The sequence below is a fragment of the Halichoerus grypus genome, chromosome 12, assembly GCF_964656455.1.
Source record: "Halichoerus grypus chromosome 12, mHalGry1.hap1.1, whole genome shotgun sequence".
NCBI classification, from domain to species: domain Eukaryota; kingdom Metazoa; phylum Chordata; class Mammalia; order Carnivora; family Phocidae; genus Halichoerus; species Halichoerus grypus.
In genome coordinates, this window is record NC_135723.1 from 55730381 (window position 1) to 55747310 (window position 16930).

Consider the following 16930-nt stretch of genomic DNA (forward strand, 5'->3'; position numbering starts at 1 on the left):
AAGGAGAGGGAGATGCAGAGTCTCTGCTGAGCAGGGAGCTGGACTCGGGGCCTGATCCCAGGACCCCAGGATCATGACCTGAGCCCAAGGCAGATGCTTAACTGACTGAGCCACCCAGGCACCCCTAACGTAATTTTTTTTAAATGCTAGTCTTCAGTGGATTGTTACTGTTGCAAAGGTCATAGGCAGATCAGTTCAGCTTTATAGATCACTGTCTGTAAATTTTGAGCAGTAACTTGTGCTTTATCTGTAACATAAACTCATTTCTAAATGCTTTATGTCTTTTTCTCAATGTTCTTAGTCTTCTCTGATGTAATTTTGTTTCTTCCCATGTAACATCTCTTTTGGATTCTGGGTTTTGCCTAGAACAATGAATTGGGGATATGTGCTCTGAGCTTCACAGTGACTGTTAAGAGGACACTTTGCAGTTGATGCATGGTTTCCTATACTGTTCCTGAATCTGTAGCAATACTAGTGTTTTATCGGTATAGGCTTTTTCCCTCCAGAGACTGACCCTATTTTCTTTTAAGAGTTTTGGTTTTCCTGTCTGCCTGTGTGGCTAAACATTTTTAAAAGATGGACTTGAAAAATATTTTGGGAGAATTAGAGAACAATTTAATACTGATATTTAAATGCTTTTCTGCAAATAAGTTAACAAATAGTTGTTCTTCCATATAAGTCTATAAAAAATTCCCTTTAGAAATGGAGGTTAAGGGGCGTCTGGGTAGCTCAGTCGGTTAAGTGTCTGCCTTCAGCTCAGGTCATGATCCCAAATAAAATCTTAAAAAAAAAAAAAAGAAAGAAATGGAGGTTAAATTTTCTTAATTGAATCAATTTTTCAAATACGTAAGCTATTATATAAGTAATGAATGGAAACAGTGCTATAAACATTTTCAGAAAACAAGCTGCTACAGAATCTTTTTTTAAAAGATTTTATTTGAGAGAGAGAGAAAGCATACAAATGGTGGTAGTGGGAGAGGGAGAGGGAGAAGCAGACTCTCCACTGAGTATGGAGCCTGATGCAGGGGCTAGATCCCAGGACCCAGAGATGATGACCTGAGCTGAAGGTAGACGCTTAACCGACTGAGCCACCGAGGCACCCCTAGAGAATATCTTTTTTTTTTTTTTTTTAATTTTATTTATTTACTTGACAGAGAGAGAGACAGCGAGAGAGGGAACACAAGCAGGGGGAGTGGAGGAGGGAGAAGCAGGCTTCCCGCCGAGCAGGGAGCCTGATATGGGGACTTGATCCCAGGGCCCCGGGATCATGACCTGAGCCGAAGGCAGACGCCCAGCGACTGAGCCACCAGGCACCCCTAGAGAATATCTTTTAAGGTTGAAGAAAACCAATTTAAAAAAATTCCCTAAACTAGGGACTTTGAGAAGATGGGGATCCCTCCTTTCCCTGTTCCTATGCTATCCATCTTTCCCTATTCCCATTTAAGTACAACTGAAAACTGGACATTTTTTTTTTTTTAATGATTTTATTTATTTATCTGACAGAGAGATATAGTGAGGGAGGGAACACAAGCAGGGGGAGTGGGAGAGGGAGAAGCAGGCTTCCTGCGGAGGAGGGAGCCCGATGCGGGGCTCGATCCCAGGAGCCTGGGATCATGACCTGAGCCGAAGGCAGACGCTTAACGACTGAGCCACCCAGGTGCCCCAACTCTGGACATTTTATATAAAACAAGCATAAGGATCTAGAAGAGAAAAAGTCAGACTGGCTAGGGACCTCAGGATACAGTGGTATGATCCCAATTTTTTTTTTTTTAAGATTTTATTTATTTATTAGAGCGAGAGAGAGTGCAAGAGTTGGGGGGGAAGGGGAAGCAGGCTCCCCCCTGAGCAGAGAGCCCGATGCGGGGCTTGATCCCAGGACCCTGGGATCATGACCTGAGCCAAAGGCAGACACTTAACCAACTGAGCCACCCAGACACCCCTGTTTTGTTTTGTTTTAACCTCATATATTCCAGACTTAGAGCTGAAGAAGCCAGTAACCTCCCCAATAGAAACCTGTTCTTGTAGCCAAGAAAGGGGCACCCTGGCAAGACAGAAAACTTTTAGACAATAACAATTCTCCAGCCAGACATCACAGAAAAATATTGTGGCTGCACCACTACCTGCATGATCAAAGGCCAAATGGAGAGCTACATTTCCACCCTGGTGATACTATAATGAGGCATCCAACATCCCCCTCCCTCATGGTACCACTGGAGACCACATGGGGAGCCAGGACTTCCATGCCCACCTGGCAGTAGTGAGGTGCCCATCCCACACTCTCTGGGGTGATGTCAGAGGAGTCTTAATGGAGAGTCAGGACTTCCACTATTGCCCAGGGGTAAGGAGGCCATCCCCGCCACAGTATCAATGAAGAGTACTTGGGGACCTGGAACTCCTACCTCCATTCAGCAGTGATGAGGAGCTCACCACCCTCAGGGTGACAATGGAGGCTAAATGGGGAACTTAGACTTCTCCTTCCACCAGGCAGTAGTAAGGGGGCACCCCTCTGCCCTGCCACAGTAGTATCAGAAAACCATCTAATACAGGAGATTTAAATAAGATCCAGGATCTCATAAACTAATATGTAAGTGTCCAGGTTTCAAATAAAAATCACTTGTCATACCAAGAATTGATTAAATCTCTTAACTGAATGAGAGAAGACAATCATTGGCAGGTGTTAGAATTATCTGAAAAAGATTTTAAAGCAGTCATTAAAAATGCTTCAATGAGGAATTAATGAACATAGAGCAAATGAAAAAATAGCCTCAACAAAGGAATAGAAAGTCTCGGGATATAAATAGAATGTATAAAGAAAAACCAAATGGAAGTTTTTGAACTGAAAAGTACAGTAATTGAAATAAAAAGCTCAGCAGATTGACTTAACAGAATGGAAATGAAAGAATCAGTGAACTGGAATATAGAACAATATAATTACCCAATCTGAACACGAGAAAAAATAGACTTGGAAAAAATCCCGAGATTTAGAAACCTGTGGGACTATAACAAAAGATGTAACATTTGTGTCATTGGAGTTTTGGAAGGAGAGGAGAATAAGGGCAGAGCTGGAAAAGTACTCAAAAAAATAATGGTTGCAAACTTCCTAAACTTATTGAGACATAGACCTTAGATTTAAGAAGCTGAGTGAACCCTAAGTAGGGTAAGCCCCCTAAAATCCATGTCAAGGTATATCATAATTAAACTTCTGAAAACTTACAGAGCAACTAGAAAAAAAAAAAATCTTAAATGCAACTGGAGGGAAAACAAGTGATACCTTCTAGTGGAAAAATAATTCAAATAACAGTGCATTTCTCATCAGAAACCACTGAGGCCTGAACGAAGTGACAAAATATTCTTAAGGTGCTGAAAGGAAAGAACTAGCCATATAGAATTCTAGGGACTCCTGCCTGGCTCAGTCAGAAGAGCATGAGACTCTTAATCTTAGGGTGGTGAGTTCGAGCCCCAGGTTGAGTGTAGAGATTACTTAAATAAATATTTTAAAAAAATACAGAATTCGATACCCAGTGAAAATATCCTTTAGGAATGAAAGGGATATCAAAGACCTTCTCAGACGAAGGAAAAGATTAGCAGACCTACTCGAAGAGATGGCTAAAGGAAGTACTCTAAACAAAAAATAAAAGGAGGAACCTTGGAACTGTCAGGAAGGAAGACAGAACACAGCAAATAAAAATAAGGGTAGGGGCGCCTGGGTGGCTCAGTCGTTAAGTGTCTGCCTTCAGCTCAGGTCATGATCCCGGGGTCCTGGGATCGAGCCCCACATCGGGCTCCCTGCTCAGCGGGGAGCCTGCTTCTCCCTCTCCCACTCCCCCTGCTTGTGTTCCCTCTCTCGCTGTGTCTCTCTCTGTCAAGTAAATAAATAAAATCTTAAAAAAAAAAAAATAAGGGTAATTCAGTAGGTTTCTTCTTGAGTTTTCTAAACTATGATGACTGAAGCCAAAATTATAACATGGATGTGATTCTAAATGTATGTAAAGGAAATATTTAAGGCAATATAAATGGAATAGGGTAAAAGGATGGTATATTAGGGTTTTCCAGAGCAGAGAGATTGATGGACTTTAAGAAATTGGCTTATACAATTGTGAGGGCTGGAAAGTCAAAGTCTGCAGGATAGGCTGAGAGGCTGAAAACTCTGGCTGGTGTTGACATTACAGTCCTGAGTTTGAAGGCAGTCAGTCTGGAGTTTAGAATTCCTTCCTATTCCAGGAACCTCAGTCTTCTTTCTTAAGGTCGTCAGCTGGTTGAATGAGGTCCACTCATATTATATTGAGATGTGATGCGAATCACATCTTAAAAATGACTTCACAATAACATGTAGATTGGTGTATTGTCTATGCACTGTAGCCTAGCCAAGCTGACATAAAATGAATCATCGATGGTAAAGAGAGGTGAAGCTTATGTATTTCACTCAAGTAAAATCATTGTGATAAATTATGTATATGATGTAATATCTAGAGCAACCACTAAAACTTTACAAAAAGATACATTCAGAAACACTACTGATAAACCAAAAAGAATTCTAAAAAATATTCCAAATAACCTACAAGAAAGCAGGAAAAAGAAAACAGGGAAGTTAAAAACAGAACAAATAAAACAAAAAATTAAATGGCAGACTTAAGTCCTAATATATAACAATTGCATTAAATATAAATGTTCTTTTTTTTTTTTAAAGATTTTTATTTATTTATTTGAGAGAGCGTGAGAGCAAGAGAGATCATAGAGGGAGAGGGAGAAGCAGCCTCACCACTGAGCAGGGAGCCTGATGAGGGGCTCGATCCCAGGACCCTGAGATCATGACCTGAGCTGAAGGCAGATGCTTAACCGAATGAGCTACCCAGGCGCCCCTAAATATGAATATTCTAAATATACCAGTTAAAAGACATTGGCACACTGGATTAGGAAATGTGGCCCAAGTATGTGCTCTCTGCAAGAAACTCATTTCAAGTTTAATAATACTGGCTGGCTGAAAGTAAAAGGATGGAAAAAGATATATCATGCAAACAATCAAAGGGAAGTAGGAGGGGTTCCATTAATATCAGATAAAGCAGACTTAGAGCAAAGAAAACTAGCAAAGTCAGAGAAGGACATTGTATAATCATAAAAGGGTCAAACCACCCAGAAGAAATAACAATCCTAATTTGTATCTACAAAGTGGTAGAATTAAAAGGAGAAATAGGTAAATCCACAATTATAATTGAGACCTTAAACACCCCGCTCTCAGGAGCTGATAGAACTACTTAGAAAATCTGCAAAGATATAGAAGATCTGAAGAATACAATCTAACCAATGGGGTCTTACACATATAGAAGCTCCGTCAACAGCAGCAGAATATACTTGTTTTTTGAGTCCATCGAGTAGTTACCAAAATAGATCATATGGGCCATAAAACAAACCTCAATCCATTTAAAATAATTAAAATTATACAGAGTGTGTTCTCTGACCACAGTGAACTCAAACTAGAAATCAATAACAGGGAAAATCTCCAAGTAATTGGAAACTAAACAACACATTTCTAAATCTATGGATCAAAGAAGAAGTCTGAAGGGAAATTTAAAAAATAGTTTGAACTAAATGAAAATAAAAATACAATATAAAAATTGTGGGAGCTCTGGGGCACCTGGGTGGCTCAGTTGTTGAGTGTCTGCCTTAGGCTCGGGTCATGGTCCCAGGGTCCTGGGATCGAGCCCTGCATCGGGCTCCCAGCTCAGCGGGAGGCCTGCTTCTCCCTCTCCCTCTCCCCCTGCTTGTGTTCCCTCTCTCACTGTCTCTCTGTCAAATAAATAAAATCTTTAAAAAAAATTGTGGGAGCTCTATAACTATTAGGGACATTTAATTTATAGCTTAAGAACTCCCCAAAAAGAAATCTCTAGGCCCAGATGGCTTCACTAGATAATTCTAACAGAGGTTTAAATAGGAATATCAATTCCACACAGTCAAGTAGGTATTACTATGAAAGGGTAACAGGGACTTTTGTGGTGATGGAAATATTCTGCATTTTGACTGTATTGATGTCAGTATTCTGGTTGTAATGTTGTATATAGTTTTAAAAGATGTTACTATTGGGGGAAACTGGGTAAAAGTGCAGGAATTTCTGTATTACTTCTTACAACTATATGTAAATCTACAATTATCTCAAAGTAAAAAAGTTATGTACCATTAAAAAGGCAAACCAAACCTATAAAATGAGTAGTTTTTATATCCTAAATATGTTAAAGGAAAGTTAATTTCAGAATTCCTGTTAGAAGTGATTTTGATGTGGCTATTTAAAATGTAGCTTATTTATGGTATATATCATTTAGTTAAGTTCATTTTCCAGCTTTTCTCATTTAAGAAAAATTAGGCTTATTTTATGTCCCTTGACATTTAATTTGTATTTATTTATTTATTTTAAAAGATTTTATTTATTTATTTGACAGAGAGAGAGAGATAGCGAAAGCAGGAACACAAGCTGGGGGAGTGGGAGAAGGAGAAGCAGGCTTCCCGCGGAGCAGGGAGCCTGATGCGCGGCTTGATCCCAGGACCCTGGGATCATGACCTGAGCCAAAGGCAGACGCTTAACGACTGAGCCACCCAGGTGCCCCTTAATTTGTATTTAAAATTTGACAGGAACATATCTGGATCCATTCATGAGGTCTAAACAGTGTGTCTTGCACTCTGAAGTAAAGAAGTAATAAAATTTTCATTGAATGACACAATTTATTCAGTACTCAGTGAGAGAAGGTGGCTGTATTAGAAAAGTAAAAGATTAAACAATGTACATTTAATTGTAGAGTTTATGAGGTTTTTGAAACCACTTTTACTTAACAGTGCTGTCTTTGTTCAATTTCAATTAGTTCATGTTTCTTAGGAAGCAGTCTTTTTTTTTTGCTAGTAGCTTCATAATAAACTTTATAGTAGGTAATTCACTTTGATAATTAACAAGTGACTTCTAAGCTTGCTTTCTTGTACCATTAAGCTGATGTTACTGGTGGTAAAAGATCAATTTGAATTGGAAAAAAATATATATATTTTTAAAGATTTTCTTTATTTATTTGACAGAGAGAGAGATAGCGAGAGCAGGAACACAAGCAGGGGGAGTGGGAGAGGGAGAAGCAGACTTCCTGCTGAGCAGGGAGCCCGACGCGGGGCTTGATCCCAGGATCCTGGGATCATGACCTGAGCCAAAGGCAGATGCCTAATGACTGAGCCACCCAGGCACCCCTGCATTTGAAAAATATTAATAAAGGCAAAGTTTTTGACTTATATGATATATTAAATACTTTTATTTTCATTAGTCATTTTGAATTTTACATTTTATTCCTTTTTTTGTGTACACACATGGTTATCTTTATTTATATCTGCCTCTCTTCTATATAACAGATTTGAGGCAGCTCATAAGAATACTAACAGCAAAACCTACTGAATATAAATAAGAGATAAATCAAAGCAGAGAGACATAAGTATGGGGTTCGCGAAGGCATGTATACTTGCTGTTTGTGCTGGTCCTGTGCCCGGTTGCCTTCAGATTTGTTACTTATGTTTTCTCTCTTTTGTTTTGTATCTCAAGGGAGGTGATTTGAGTAGGTAGTGTTTCCCAGGTTCCCAAATCAGCGAGCTTCTGCCTGGACTCAGCCAATGGGGGGCATTGGCAGGAGTTTGGAAAGTAGAAGGAAGGGAAAGGCTAGGGTATTTTTCTCGCTCCCTGTCTGCCTCCCTTACTGCCTCCCTCTCTTTCCTAGCTCCAGCTTCTCCTAGACTGCCTGCCTTGGCTTTGTTTTCCACTGGGTGGCCTGGGGCTTGGGCTCTGGTTTCCTCGCTGCTTTCTCCCTGTGTTCCATAGGCCTTGGTATGATAGTGGCTTCCTGCTGTGCCTCACAGTTCCTGATTATGTTTAGTGTAGTTAAAATCTTTTTATATGCAGTATTTTTAGTATATTTAATAGCATTATTTTCTCCTTTTGGTTTTTGTGTACAGTGAAATAATTGAGCTAGGTGTAATTTTGATGGTATCTATGTCTTTGTTATAGCTCATTTTTTTCTTTCTTTCCTTCCCCCCGCCCCTTTAAACTTTGATTTCTTCTTCCAGAATAGGGAAGCTTAAAGCAGAAATAGAACAGTCTTAAAGGGCTTTATTTCCAGGGCACCTGGGTGGCTCATTTGGTTAAGCATCTGACTTCCAGGTCATGATCTTGGGGTCCTGGGATCGAGTCCCACATAGGGCTTCATGCTCAGTGGGGAGTCTGCATCTCCATTGCCCTCTGCCCCTCCCCTGCCTGTGCTCTCTCTAATAAATAAATAAAATATTTTTAAAAAAAGGGTTTTATTTCCTAAATCTGGTCCTTTACATCAATCTCAACAATGATATCACCTACCAAACACATGAGTCAGACATTCAGCAAATGTTTATTTCTTTTTTTTTTTAAAGATTTTATTTATTTGACAGAGAGAGAGACACAGCGAGAAAGGGAACACAAGCAGGGGGAATGGGAGAGGGAGAAGCAGGCTTCCCGCGGAGCAGGGAGCCCGATGCGGGGCTCGATCCCAGGACCCTGGGATCATGACCTGAGCTGAAGGCAGACGCTTAACGACTGAGCCACCCAGGCGCCCCAGCAAATGTTTATTTCAAACATTTGTTGAGTGTCCACTGTGTGATAAGTATCAAAATCGTGACCTGAGAGTAAAAGGATGGCTATGATACTGCTTTCAGGTAGCTTTTAGGGGTCCTGAAAAGGGGCAGGAAAGGAGTTATTAATAAGCCAGCACCTTCAATGATAGGGCTTTATGGATAAGTACTGTGGACTCCCGTATAATATAAACATGTAATTCCCATAAATATGTAATCCCATCAGATGTAAACATAAAATTATATTGTGAATTTAGAGAAAGGGAATTTTGGTATATTCAAAAGAATCCCAGGTTCAGGAAACAGTAGTTTTATTTTTGTCAACTAACTGATTTTATATCATGGAGCAAAATGGTTGAAATCTGAGTTTTTTGTAATGTTTTATTAAAACAGTTGATTTTAGGGGTGCCTCGGTGGCTCAGCCGGTTAAGCCTCTGACTCTTGATTTCAGCTCAGGCTATGATCTCAGGGTTGTGAGATCGAGCCCTGTGTTGGGCTCTGTGCTGGGGGTGGAGCCTGCTTGAGATTCTCTTTCCCTTTGACCCTCCCCACTTCCCCTGCTCGCACCTGTGCACTCTCTCTCTCTCTCTCTCTCTCTCTCAAAAAACAGCCCCAGTTGATTTTAGAATATTTGGAAGGGTTCATTTAACAATTTAGAACATTATTGAAGTAAAATTACCAAATAGTTGTTTTGCATTAGTTCTACCTTTTCCTTTGTTATTAAACCTTAATTCTAATCAATGATTAGGCTGTACCTTTGTAATTCAGGTCACACCTCAGCTTGGTGTCAAACATCCTGGGGCTTTAGCTTCATTTTATATTAACAGGCTGATAGACAACCCCCACCCCCACCCCAGTTTATTCTATCTAGACCTTTCTGGCCTATGTTGCTACCTCTTCAAATATACAGGAGGTAACCCCCAGGGAAAACAGATCCTTTAGTCTTGTTGCTGAAAGATTTTTTTAAAAATATTTAATTCTCTCCTATTTACCTAATACTATTGTAACTCTTGATTGGAAGATCTTAATAAAGAAATGTCTCCCTGATCTTTTATTTTAAAAATTTTCAATCTACAGAAAATTAGGGCAAATTGTATAATAAACATCCTATATCTTTCATCTATACTCACCATTTGCTAAAAACTTTTCTGCATTTGTTTTTATCTTTCCTTCTCTATACAAATGTATATGCTCTTTGGGGTACAGTTTGACATTTCATCCCTAAATGCTTCTTGTCACAGGATTTTTCTTATACTTTTTTTTTCTTATACATTTCCACCAAATTAGAATATGTAAGTTCTCATGATGAATGATGCCAGAAGATACACTTCTTGGAAAGTCTCATTCTTCCATGCTTTAGACTTCCTCCAAATAGAGTTTTCACCTCACTTTATATTACATTGATTTCTTGTTTTATTTTTAATAAGTATTTTCTAATTTTTTGTTTTATTTTATAATAAGCATTTTCTTATCACCCTCTACCACCACCCACCACCACTACTCTCACTACTCCTTTTGGATATTTTTTCACTTTTTAAACATTATGATAAATATAACATTAAATTTGACATTTTAATCATTTTTAAAGTATATAGTTCAGTGGTGTTAATTATAGTCTCAGTGTTGTACAACCATCACTATTAACTTTATAAAACTTGCATCACTCTAAACATGAAACTAACCATTAAGCAAGAACTTGCCATTTCACCATTTCCCTGGCCTTTGGTAACCTCTAATCTACTTTCTGTCTTTATGAATTTGTCTATTCTAGGTAGTTCACATAAGTGGAACCATATATTTGTCCCTTTTTTGGTGTGGCTTATTTCACTTTGTGTAATGTATTTAAATCCATCCATGTTGTAGCATGTCTCAGAACATCATCCCTTTTGGAGCACTTGAGTGGCTCAGTCAGTTAAGCGTCTGACTCTTGATTTTGGCTTAGGTCATGATCTCAGGGTCGTGAAATGGAGCCCTGCATGGGGCTCTAAGCTGGGTGTGGAGCCTGCTTAAGATTCTCTCTCCCTCTTCCCCTCCCCCCATCTAAAAAAGAGAGAACATCTTCCACTAAATAATATTCCATTGCATGCATATACCACATTTTGTCAATCTCTTCATCTATTGGTTGACACTTGGGTTGTTTCCACCTTTGGGCTATTGTGAATATTGGTGTACCAGTATCTCTGAGTCTCTTTTCAATTTGGGGGAATGTATACAAACCTAGGAGTGGAATTCCAGGGTCATGTGGTAGTTTTATGTTTAGCTTTTTGAGGAACTGCCAACCTGTTTTCTACAGTGGTTGCACCATTGTATATTCACACCAGCAGTGTATTGAGAGTTCCAGTTTCTCCATATCTTACCAATGCTTATTTTCTTCTAAAAATTTTTTGTTGTTGTTGAAGCATAATTAACAGTGTTATTATATTAGTTTCAGGTGTATCAAGATAAGTGTACTCTTAATCCTCTTTTATCTATTTTACCCATCTCCCCTACATACCACCCCTCTGGCAACCACCAGTTCTCCGTATTTGCGAATCTATTTTTTTGGTCTCTTTTTTTCTTTGTTCATTTGTTTTGTTTCTTAAATTCTACATATGAATGAAATCATACGGTATTTGTGTTTTTCTGTCTGACTTATTTCACTTAGCATTATATTCTCTATCTCCATCCACGTCGTTGCAGATGGCAAGATTTCATTCTTCTTATGGTTGAGTAATATTCCATTGTATATATAATACATCTTCTTTACCCATTCATCTATGGATGGACACTTGGGTTGCTTCCGTATCTTGGCTGTTGTAAATAATGCTGCAGTAAACATAGGGGTGCTTGTATCTTTTCAAATTAATGTTTTTGTTTTCTTTGGATAAATACCCAGTAGTGGAATTAACTGAATTATATGGTAATTCTATTTTTAATGGTTGGAGGAACCTCCATACTATTTTCCACAGTGGCTGCACCAATTTGCATTCCCACTAATAGTGCATGATAATAATTCTCCACTTCCTCGCTAACACTTGTTATTTCTTGCTTTGATTTTAGCTGTTCTGACGGTGTAAGGTGATATCTCATTGTGGGTTTTTTTTTTAATTTAAATTTAAAAATTTTTAAAGATTTTATTTATTTGAGGGAATGAGAGAGAGCATGAGCAGTGGGGAGAGGGAGAAGCAGGCTCCCCGCTGGGCAGGGATCCCGATGTGGGTCTCCATCCCAGGACCCCCGGATCATGACCTGAGCTGAAGGCAGATGCTTAACCGACTGAGCCACCCGGGCGCCCCTCATTGTGGTTTTGATTTGCATTCATTTCCTGATGATAAGTGATGTTGAGCATCTTTTCATGTATCTGTTGGCCATCTGTATGTGTTCTTTGGAAAAATGTCTGTAATGGTCCTCTGCCCATTTTTAATCATATTATTATTTTTTTGGTTTTGAGTTGTACAAGTTCTTTATATATTTTGGATATTCACCCCTTTTCAGATACATAATTTGCACATATCTTCTCCCATTCAGTAGGTTGCCTTTTTTGTTTTGTTGATGGATTCCTTGCCTGTGCAAAAGCTTTTTATTTTGGTGTAGTCCCAATACTTTAATTTTGCTTTTGTTTCCCTTGCCAGAGAAGACCTATCTAGAAAAATGTTTCTATGGCCAATGTCAAAAAAGTACTGCTTATGTTTTCTTGTAGGAATTTAGGTCTCACATTTAGGTTTTAATCCATGTTGAGTTTATTTTTGTGTATGATGTTAGAAAATGGTTCAATTTCATTCTTTTTCATGAAGCTGTCCAGTTTTCCCAGCAGCATTTGTTGAAGACACTGTCTTTTTCCTATTGTGTATTCTTGCCTCCTTTGTCATGGATTAATTGACCATATAAGCACAGGTTTATTTCTGGAGTCTGTCTTTTCCACTGAGCTATGTTTCTATTTTTGTTCCAGTACTGTACTGTTTTTCCCTTTCTTTGATTATAGCCATCCTAGTAGGTTGAAGTGGTATCTCATTGTGATGTCAGGCATCTTTTCTTGTGCTTATTATCGATTTGCATATCTTATTTGGGGAAATGTCTATTCAAGTCCTTTGCTCATTTAAAAACTTGGGTCCTTTTGTTGTTTAAGGGTTTTTTAGATGTTTTTGAGATTAAACCCTTGTCAGATACATGATTTGCAAATAGTGTCTTCCATTCTGCTTGTTATTTTCACTTTCTGGATAATGTTCTTAGATGCCCAAAAGTTTTAAATTTTGATGAAATCCAATTTATGTTTTTTATTTTGCTTGTGCTTTTTCTGATCTCTTTGTAACGGAACCATCAGCAAACTTATCAATTGTTGTTAGATGTTTGTTAGAGCTAGAGTTGCTTTTTTGGTTCGGGATCAGCAAAAAATCACAGTATTAGTTGCCATTTACTGAGCACCTCATATATACTAGGTACCTTGGGGAAGCTTGGAAAAATAATTCTAAGGAAGAGTCATAATTTCATTCTTTCCAGGTAAATCCTATTGAAACCCCTTAACCTCTCAAAGAGATACAAACTTCCCTGTCATTCTGGAAGAAATTTAAGTCAGTACCACTGCTAGTATCTCTGTTGCACTAATCAGTTTCCTGGCATCTGCCCTGAATCCTAGGCTCCGCCACTCACACACACACTTCAGCTTCTGGAGGACCCAGGTTTCTTGTTTCAGCATTTCATTGAATTTCTTACTTAGCTCACCTGGTTTATTACCTTACCTGCCTTGCCCACAGTCATCTTTACAAACTGCTTAAGAAACTCAGGGTAAATGGGGTTCCTTACAGAGGGAATACAGTTTTGAACCAGACTTTGAATGTGTTTTATTGCACTAGAAAAGCGAGTTTCACATTTATAACTCTGAAATTCCTTTAGGAAGCTCTGTATATGCGCTATTGATTAAAATAATTAGGTTTTTCCGATGTGTAGTGTGAGTGCCTTGTCTCTAGTATATTTTCTCTCTGATGACTTATTAATGTTTCAGTTCCCCCCCAAACTAGGAAAATACAAATATGAAGTGTTCTATCAGTGTTTAATACAGTGTATTCTGATTTCTTCCCTAGCGGATCTAAAAAGAACAATTGCTGTCCTTTTAGATGACATTTTACAACGTTTGGTAAAGCTGGAGAACAAGGTCGACTATATTGTTGTGAACGGCTCGGCAACCAACACTACCAATGGCACTAGTGGGAACCTGGTGCCAGTCACCACAAATAAAAGGATAAATGCATCAGGCAGCATTAGATAGCAGTCGAAGATCACCTGTGCTGCTACATCCCCACCGTGGATTATATCCTATGGCAGAAAGCTTTTCAGTTGCTGACTAGGATAGAATAATACTGTACAATAAAAGCCCCACGCATTTCTGAGGAATATGCTGGATTCACAGAACTCTTAATTCTGTACATAAATTTTAAAAGTTATTAGTTTGCTTTCAGGCAAGTCTCCTCAATGCTGTACTATATCCTTAAAGGGAATTTGGTAACATGGTGTAGTAAGCCGGTAGGTGATCTTTGTATAAATCTTTTGTGTTTGAGATCAAGGTGAAACAAAAACACTGAAAGACATGGGTTCATTTCTATAAAATATTTATTTAAATATATCACATGTTTTTTAGACAAGTGGAGAATATTGTCATTGAATCATTTTGTCATTTGTTCTCAGTAGGCTTAACTGTTCCACTAATAGTATTAGAAAATGTGCTTACTGCCAGTACTATATTTTGTTACTCAGATTATGAGCAGAGAAAGGAAGTATAATGTTGAAATAAGGTTTTGAAATCATGACCCAAAGAATGTCTTCATTTGCACTATCCTTCAGAATAACTGGAGGTTAATTATTGTATATTTTGAAAAATTACATTTGTAAGGGTATATAATCTTGAAATGGTTAATGGCCGCTGTCCGTAACCTATTCTAAACATTGAGACAATTAAGTAACATAAAAAGAGTAATCTCTAATCTCATACATAACATTTTCTTACATATATCCTGAAGAATAGAAGATATTTTTATGATGAGATTAAAAATAAGTAAAGTATTAATTCATGATTTTTCACATACGTGAATATTAATTTTAAAAGTTTGATCCTTTGAGTGTCTTTGTTCTGTGGAAAGCACATTATTTCCTTATTTGGGTAATTTTTGCTTTTGTTATGTTGGCAGTGGAGGGGAGACTGAAATATTTGTGAGACTGGGATGCTTAAGGTCTTTTGCCAGGTGTATATAATAAAGGTATTTGCGCTGCATTAAATTGCTTGGAAATGTTGGCATTATATAAGAGTGCCTGGCTTTATGAAATTGTGGATTTGTGTAACAGATACATTAGGTATTCATTTTATATAATGACCACTTAAAAACAATTAAGAGCATTTAAAATATAATTTAAGTTATGAAGATTGATTCTCTTTTCAGGAAAACAGCTATTGTATATAGCACAAGAGATCCTAATCTTGGATAATTCTAGGATAGAGCAAAGTACACCTTTATTTAAATTTCCTTTGTAGCAAATTTAATTGCCGTATGGTGCCCTATATTTCATAGTATTTATTCTCTATAATAACTGCTTAAGTGCAGGTAGTTTCTCGATTTAGGCTATATTGAATTTAGTTTTGGATATTGTATTGTTTGTTATTATAATATGCTACCACACATAGTAGCAATAATTATAATGCTTTATTAAAATAAGTATGAAAAAATATTGTTTCATGAAAGGTAGCTTTCTAAACTCTTTTCTGTATACTCTATGTGAAGAAATTAATTCTATACCATTGCCAGGTGAAGTTTGGGATAATTGTTCAGTCTTATTAGATGTGGACATTTTTGTTTTTCGTTTTTGTTTTCAGGGATGCAATAAAATATATTATTTGTACTTACAAAGTGTTATAAGTTTTTTTCTTTAATGGTGGTTGTACATTTAGTAAGTGGTAAATGATTGAAAGGAATCTTAGATAATTTTGGGTTTTGTTCTATCAACTGCAGATAACTTTTTCGAAAGAACACAATGAAGGGGCACCTGGGTGGCTCAGTCAGTTAGGCGGCCGACTCTTGGTTTTGGCTTGGGTCATGATCTCGGGGTCCTGGGATCCTCAGGGTTGTGAGATTGGGCCCCTCCCACTTGTGCTCTCTTTCTCTCTAAAATAAATAAGTAAATCTTTAAAAAATAAAAACTCAACAGTAAACTTCAACTTGAGGGTACAAACCTAGGAACCACCTCTGATCATAATCCCCAGACTTGGTCACATCAATTCCTGAACTCAGACTCTCCTATCATGAACAAGGCAATTTTCCATTTTTTTAAAAAAAGATTTATTTATGTATTTGAGGAGGGAAGGTGCAGAGGGAGAGGGAGAGAGTGAACCCTCAAGCCGACTCCCCACTGGGCGTGGAGGCTCTTGTGGGGCATGATCTCAGAACAAGGGTCGGATACCTAACCTACTAAGCCACCCAGGTGCCCCTACTGTTGAGCTTTTAAAAGTCATACCATAGTATTTATATTTTCAGGTAATCTTAATCAGGACATCAGCATAGAGGGCATCACTAAACATACTAAAAACTTTCAAATTTATTTCAGAGTTCCTTTGGGTTATTTCAGAATATCTTTAAGCAGTATACTGGCAAAAGAAGTAATTTAAACATTATTTCACATAGTTAATGATAACTTGGGTCTCATTTGTCTTCAAGAAATACTTAGAACCTTGACTGTGGAGTTAGGTAGACTACAGAGGCTCATGTCTGCCTTTTTTTTTTTTTTTAAAGATTGATTTATTTGAGAGAGAAGCATGCGCACGTGGGGAGAGGGAGGTGCTGACAGAGGGAGAGAGCGTCCCAAGCAGTCTCCACCCTAAGCACGAGCCCAATGTGGGTATCAATCTCACCACCCTGAGATAATGACCTGAGCCTAAGCCAGTGGACTGCGCCACCTAGGCGCCCCTCAGGTCAGCCTTTCTAGTGACACCATGTTCTTCCTTCTTTTGAATTTATAGAATCTGCCTCATCTTATTTAATTCTGTCTCAGAAGGCTTAATAGCTTACATAGGAACCTCTGACTTGTATGTTTGGTTTCATTGCAAACAGCGTTCTGTTTTTGACCAAACACTTTCAGCTGACTAGCTATGGATGTAGTTATATTATTTTCCTTTTTTTTAGAGAAGTCCCCTTTACTTGAAAAGGGGACATGATGTAATGAAAGAGACATGAATGAATGAATGAATGAATGAGTTAGTGGAAACTTGTTTTTTAAATAATTGAAAGCCTTGAATGATTCTTAACTTTTGGTTGGGGGAATGATAGAGTTCATCTTTTGAGAGAGCTAAAGAACT

General features: G+C 38.1%; 1 protein-coding gene across 4 annotated transcripts in view; it reads left to right on the forward strand.

Moving 5' to 3' along the window:
• The window catches only part of CCDC126 (coiled-coil domain containing 126), a 115844-nt gene extending 100356 nt beyond the window's left edge, over positions 1-15488 (forward strand). For all 4 annotated transcript variants that reach the window (XM_036112469.2, XM_036112467.2, XM_036112468.2 and 1 more), the window contains exon 3: positions 13674-15488. In XM_036112469.2, the coding sequence (XP_035968362.1) occupies positions 13674-13858 (185 nt within the window). In that variant the 3' untranslated portion in view covers positions 13859-15488. The remainder of the gene's footprint in view (positions 1-13673) is intronic.
• Positions 15489-16930: the final 1442 nt, after the last annotated feature.